At 40.0% G+C, this 5,671-nt stretch overlaps 1 protein-coding gene across 1 annotated transcript in view; it reads left to right on the plus strand.

The window, feature by feature from the left end:
- LOC103507013 (THO complex subunit 5 homolog) overlaps window positions 1-4,262 on the plus strand; it is a 26,609-nt gene extending 22,347 nt beyond the window's left edge. The window contains exons 6-8 of the mRNA XM_017443134.2: window positions 2,487-2,648; window positions 3,480-3,601; window positions 4,088-4,262. Coding sequence (XP_017298623.2) covers window positions 2,487-2,648; window positions 3,480-3,601; window positions 4,088-4,261 — 458 coding nt within the window. The 3' untranslated portion in view covers window position 4,262. The remainder of the gene's footprint in view (window positions 1-2,486; window positions 2,649-3,479; window positions 3,602-4,087) is intronic.
- Window positions 4,263-5,671: the final 1,409 nt, after the last annotated feature.

Raw genomic sequence — 5,671 nt, forward strand, 5'->3', positions numbered from 1 at the left:
AAAAAAAAACAAAAAAAAAAAGAATAATAATAGATTGACTTCTGGACCCCGGCTTCAGGGTCTGGCTTTGGGACCAGGCTTAGGGTCTGGCTCTGGGAGACTCGGCCTTACGCGGTCCTGGCCTCTTTGGGACCAGCGCTTAAGGGTCTGAACCTGTCTGGATGGCCGGTTTCGAGTCGGTATTCGCGGGTTGTCAGTTGGGATTCGGGGCCAGGTTTCGGTTGGATTCGCCAGGTTTCGTTCTGGGGACTTGCGCAGGGTTTGGTCTGGGATTCGGCAGGTTTTCCCCTGTATTTGGCAGGGGTTTGGTCTGGGAGTTCGGCGGTCCTCGTCTGGCTATCACACCCGAGTGTTTGGTCTGTGGGACCGGCTTAGGGTCTGGCTTTGGGACCGGCTTAGGGTCTGGCTTTGGGACTTGTAGTCTGGGGATTTTAACCAGCCTGCATGGTTACTTTCAGGGAGTACTCGTAGACAAGCTTAGTCTGGCTGGAGGAATTTAAACAGGGAGGATAGCAAAGGTTAAGTGTGAAGGGCATTCACTCGTAAGACGTTTGTATTCAAAACCAAATGACAGCACAAAGCAATCACCCCAGCCAAAGAGAAATGATCGAGTTGAAAACACAATCAAGAGAAATATTGATTGAGATTCAAGTTTTAAGTTTATCATGTTTAGTTTCATCATAACTCTAAACGATTTGTCTGATTTTTTATACAATATGGCAACTATACGTTTTCGGAGCTGGCTTTTCCTATCCTGTCCTGCTCTCAACGATTTCGGGATGATAAGACCTCCGTTATTAGATTGATATTAAAGTTTCCTCTATAAAACTTCTTTTTCAAAAAGGCTATTTTGCCGCCCACAAAGTAGTAAAGTTTATCAGTGAATTTTCTTCTTAATTTCAAATTGTTATCAGGAGCCAAGAGCTTTTGTTCTTGGAAATGTAGAAATCTTTCACCATATCTTCACTCTCTCGCTCTCTCCCTCTCTCTCCTTGTCTTATCTTCGTATTCCTCGTTTTCTCTCCCTCCCTCTCTCTATCCCTATGTCCCTCTCAGTTCTGTTTCTTCCTCTTCTTCTCTCACTTTATCCCTCTCACCCCCCCCTCTCTCTCTACCTTTGTTTCGCTCCCTTTGGTTCGCGCTCCCTCTCTACATAGACACAGGTGTAACCAAATTAGGTATCAGCCAATATAACTTGCACATGCACATTATAGGTAGTAACTTGTAGGTAAATTCAGTTAGATAGCACTCGTAGATACCTACTTTCAGTTTTATGCGGGATCATCGAATGTCATTAATTAGGTACCTGAAAATATGTATCACTAAATACCTTGATACATGTCCAGGTTGGTATAAGGTTTTTTAGGTCGGAAAATTATGCTTTATTTATTATTGTTATTGCTGTTGTTGTAGTTGTTGTTGTTGTAGTTGTTGTTGTTGTTGTTGTTGTTGTTGTTGTTGTTGTTGTTGTTGTTGTTGTTGTTGTTGTTGCGATCAGTGGTGGCATTACCAGAGTAAAAAGAAAAATCATAGATATGTCAGAAATAATGAAGGAGGCTCTTAGTAATGCTGTGATATTCACATAAATTGTGAAGAATATACTTCTCTAGGAGAGTCAATCTGTCAAGTAGCAACATATTAATATAGGAAAAAGTTCTTTTCCTATATTTATATGTTGAAGACGTTCTTTTTCCTATATTAATATTATATTAATTGTGAAGAAGCTCTCAGCTTCACCACAAATAAACCATGACTATTAAGCAATGGTATTGGCTAAAATTTGTCCGGGGCAAATTTTATCCTCATGGGATAATGTTCGTTCTCGGAACGGAATGCTTTCTCCTAACCTGTCTTCCTTCTCTCTTCGATTTCGAGACGGTAAGACCTTAGCAGTTACAGTTCCCTCTGTCAAACCTCTTTAAAAAAAATAAATCCAACTTCGTGGACCCGGCCTTTTTTTAGTCCGTCCTTCCTTTATTATTACTAATAATAAAAGGTATAGTGGACGGACTATTGTATTCGCTTCGGTGGAGTTGCAAATGGGTAAAAATTATTAATAAATGGTCAATTCCTTCGTAAAAAGTAGTGAAAAATCCAAATCTGAGGTCGAAACTCCCAAAAAGTAACTTAAAAAGGTCTCAAATTCAATTTTTAACTGCCGTTCTAATGAAAAAGTTCAAAGACTTGTGACGTCAGATTTCACGTCCAACTGCGCAGAAACGCTTGCGCACAAACAAACGAAGCGGGAGTCATGAATTATGATGTCATCGCCTACGGGAGCGTATGCCGTGACGTCAAACTTCATGATTTACCGGTATTTTTTAAATCGATTTATCTCGGTATCTAGAAGTCGTAGAACAAAAAGAAAAATTCCGTTGGTCCTCATTTTTCCTCCTCTATGACTTTGAAACATCACCCAAGTAAGCGCAACTGATCTATTGATATGTCCATGATATAATAGAACCCTATTTTGCTCGTTATTTCAGAGGCAGGACAACTGACTGGATCTCACCAATGTAATCTAACATCCTGGCAATCTCTCTCCTGGAATCAATACAAAGCAAGTGACGTGACCGAGTATCATATCAATGCAGGATACGTGACTTCCGTGTGTAGTGTGTACAAAGCCGTGTTGTGCCGGGCTACAGGTAACTCAGCTAGGCAATGGAGCAGTTGCAAATGGGTAAAAATTATAAATAAATGGTCGATTCCTATGTAAAAAGTTGGGAAAAATGAAAAATCCAAATTTGAAGTCAAAACTCCGAAAAAATAACTGTAAAAGGTCGAAAATTCAATTTTTATTTTCCGTTCTAATGAAAGAGTTCAAGTGAAAAATCCAAATCTGAGGTCAAAACTCCGAAAAAATAACTGTAAAAGGTCGAAAATTCAATTTTCATTTTCCGTTCTAATGAAAGAGTTCAAAGACCTGTGACGTCAGACTTTACGCAATTGTTTTTTTCGTCCGTTAGGTAGCGCCACTATGCAAGCGCGCTAGCGGAGGAGCAGAAAAAACTGCGCAGAAACGTATGCGCACAAACACATTAATGCGTTGCCTGCGAGGCAGCTTTGCTCGGGACATTTGATGTGACGTCATCGCCTACGGGAGCGTATGCCGTGACGTCAAACTTCACGATTTACCGTATTTTTTAGATCAATTTATCTCGGTATCTAGAAGTTCCGTGACTGGCTGTTGCGGGGCCCACTCAGCCTCGTGAGGAAAGTGAGTACATAGCTATGACATATAAATGCACATAGCGACCGGTGCCAGCATGGATTGGGTGTTGGAATTATTGTGCAGTGAGTCCTACATTGTCCTATTGTCCTACAATGCTGCAGTGAGCACCAAATTGTGATTTTGTGATAATTATAATAACACAAAGAAACGGCATTTATTTATTATATTTTTCAGAAAAATGACATAATAGTCAATCTTAAGCTTTAGATAAAAACAACATTTATTTTATTTTCTGTGTTTGCAGCCAAATGTACCGCATACATTGCCATCAACCTTGACTATCCTGCAATAGCTCCTATCTTCAGTGTACAACTAGAACTACCTGGCAAACTCATCAAGACTGTACATAATGATGATGCTGTGAGAGTAAGTAATACCAATAGTAGTATGATTAGAAACACCCCTGCCTAGTTAGCTTGATTGGTAGCGCGTCTGCCTTGTAAGCGCTAGGCCGTGGGTTCGATTCCCGCCCGGGGCGGATTTTATCCTGGTGGGATAAGGTTCGTTCTCGGAACGGCTGGCTTTCTCCTATCCTGTATTCGATCTCTCTTTGATTTCGGGACGATAAGACCTTGGCAGTTACAGTTCCCTCTGTCAAACATTTTAAAATATAATAAACAAATAATTTCCGTTTTTAACCAAATATTTTTCATTTTCTTTTGTTTACTATTTTTTTCCCGAATATTTCGAATGAGTTTTTTTCTTATTTGACTACAACAACAATAACGATTTGATGAAGATGAAAAGGGATTCAAAGATGGGCCAATCACTTGGTAAAAAGAACACAGCACTAACCTACGAGCATATCTATTCTGTAGTAAGTTAAAACCATTTGATTTGTTTATGTTTCAGGACATAGAGAAAGAGCTGAACGTGTATTGGAAAGAGTTGTGTAGTAATGAGGGCGGTGAATCTGTGTTACGCGCTCAGATAGAATGTCTAGCATGTTGTTTCGATATTTATCTGGAGTGTTTGGGAACCAAGGAGTTTCCGCGCAAGAAATTCTTCACCAAGTCTGCACGGTAAGTGAGAACACTCTGAAACCTAGTAAGAAAAGTTCTTTATAATAATAATAGTGCCTATTTATACTGCTCGCATAGGACTGAAAAGTCCCTTTACTCCAGCAGTAAGCTACTACCATTATTTTAGTCTTTTTTTTTTGAGGTTTGACAGAGGGAACTGTAACTGCTATGGTCTTATCGTCCCGAAATCGAAGAGGGAAGGAAGACAGGATAGGAGAAAGCCAGCCCTACCTGTCACCCGCATCCCACCAAATTAGTACCTACACAGAATGAAAGTAGGTAAGTGAAAATCTATTGGAAAATACTTCTCCGTATATCTAGAAGATATGGTACCACCTACTCATGGTAATTTGGAGGTATTTTTAGGTCAATTGTGAAAGCGACAGCTCAACGTATTGCGAACATCTGAAATTTGAAAAGAGACAAGGAAAATGGAAATTTTCTCCTTTTGTTTAGGATTTTAGTGACGAGGGAGACAAGCTACCTGATGCTTCTCCACATTAATCTCTCTTAAGTTTGGGCCCAGGAAAGCCATCAGTAGTACGCAATTGCCCAGATGATCACCCATCCGTATGACAAGTTACCAACCATCATGCATAGCGTAAATAATTAATTTACCTACCTACTATTGATAAAAAAAAAAAAAATCTGCAAAAATTGAATAATTATTACAGTGGGTACCTTAACTAAATTATTACAGGTACCTTAACAAATCAAGTGAACAGGTGTGATCCTGTCTCATGATAATGTACAAACGAAATCTTAATTTAGATCTCATTAAATCTTTACAATCACTAATTTTCTTCATGTATGTACTTCATGTACTTAAGACATAGGTACCTACTCGATAAATAACTACATATCGAGATAAATACTTACAGGGTGGCTCCAGTCGAAAGTGGAAAAAGAGACAAAATTAAATTCAATGCTACACATTTAGACAACTATCGCTTTACTCCCCACTATTGAATTCGTAGAGATTTACAGAGCTACGAGCAACTTGTGAAGAACGAGAATCGGAAAAATGCTTATGGCATTATCATTTCTCAAAAGTGAGGCGGAGGCGTCCTCTACCACCTGACCTTTAGGGCTTCATTTTAAAGGTCAAATTCTCGAAATCCGGCCCGGGCGGGATTATCCCATCAGGATAAAATCCGGCCCGGGCGGGAATCGAACCCGCGGCCTAGCGCATACAAGGCAGACGCACTACCAACTGAGCTAACTAGGCTGGCCATAATTGAAAGTTTAAAGAAAGTAATAATATGTAAAATATTCTGAGGAAGAGACGACGGGACAGAGAGAGATAGAGAGAGAGAAAGAGAGAGAGAGAGAGGAAGAGTGAGAGAGAGAGAGAGAGAGAGGAAGAGAGAGAGAGAGGAAGAGGGAGAGAGAGAGAGAGAGAAAGAGAGAGGGA

Source organism: Diaphorina citri, unplaced genomic scaffold, assembly GCF_000475195.1.
Source record: "Diaphorina citri unplaced genomic scaffold, Diaci psyllid genome assembly version 1.1 scaffold281, whole genome shotgun sequence".
Lineage (NCBI taxonomy): Eukaryota > Metazoa > Arthropoda > Insecta > Hemiptera > Psyllidae > Diaphorina > Diaphorina citri.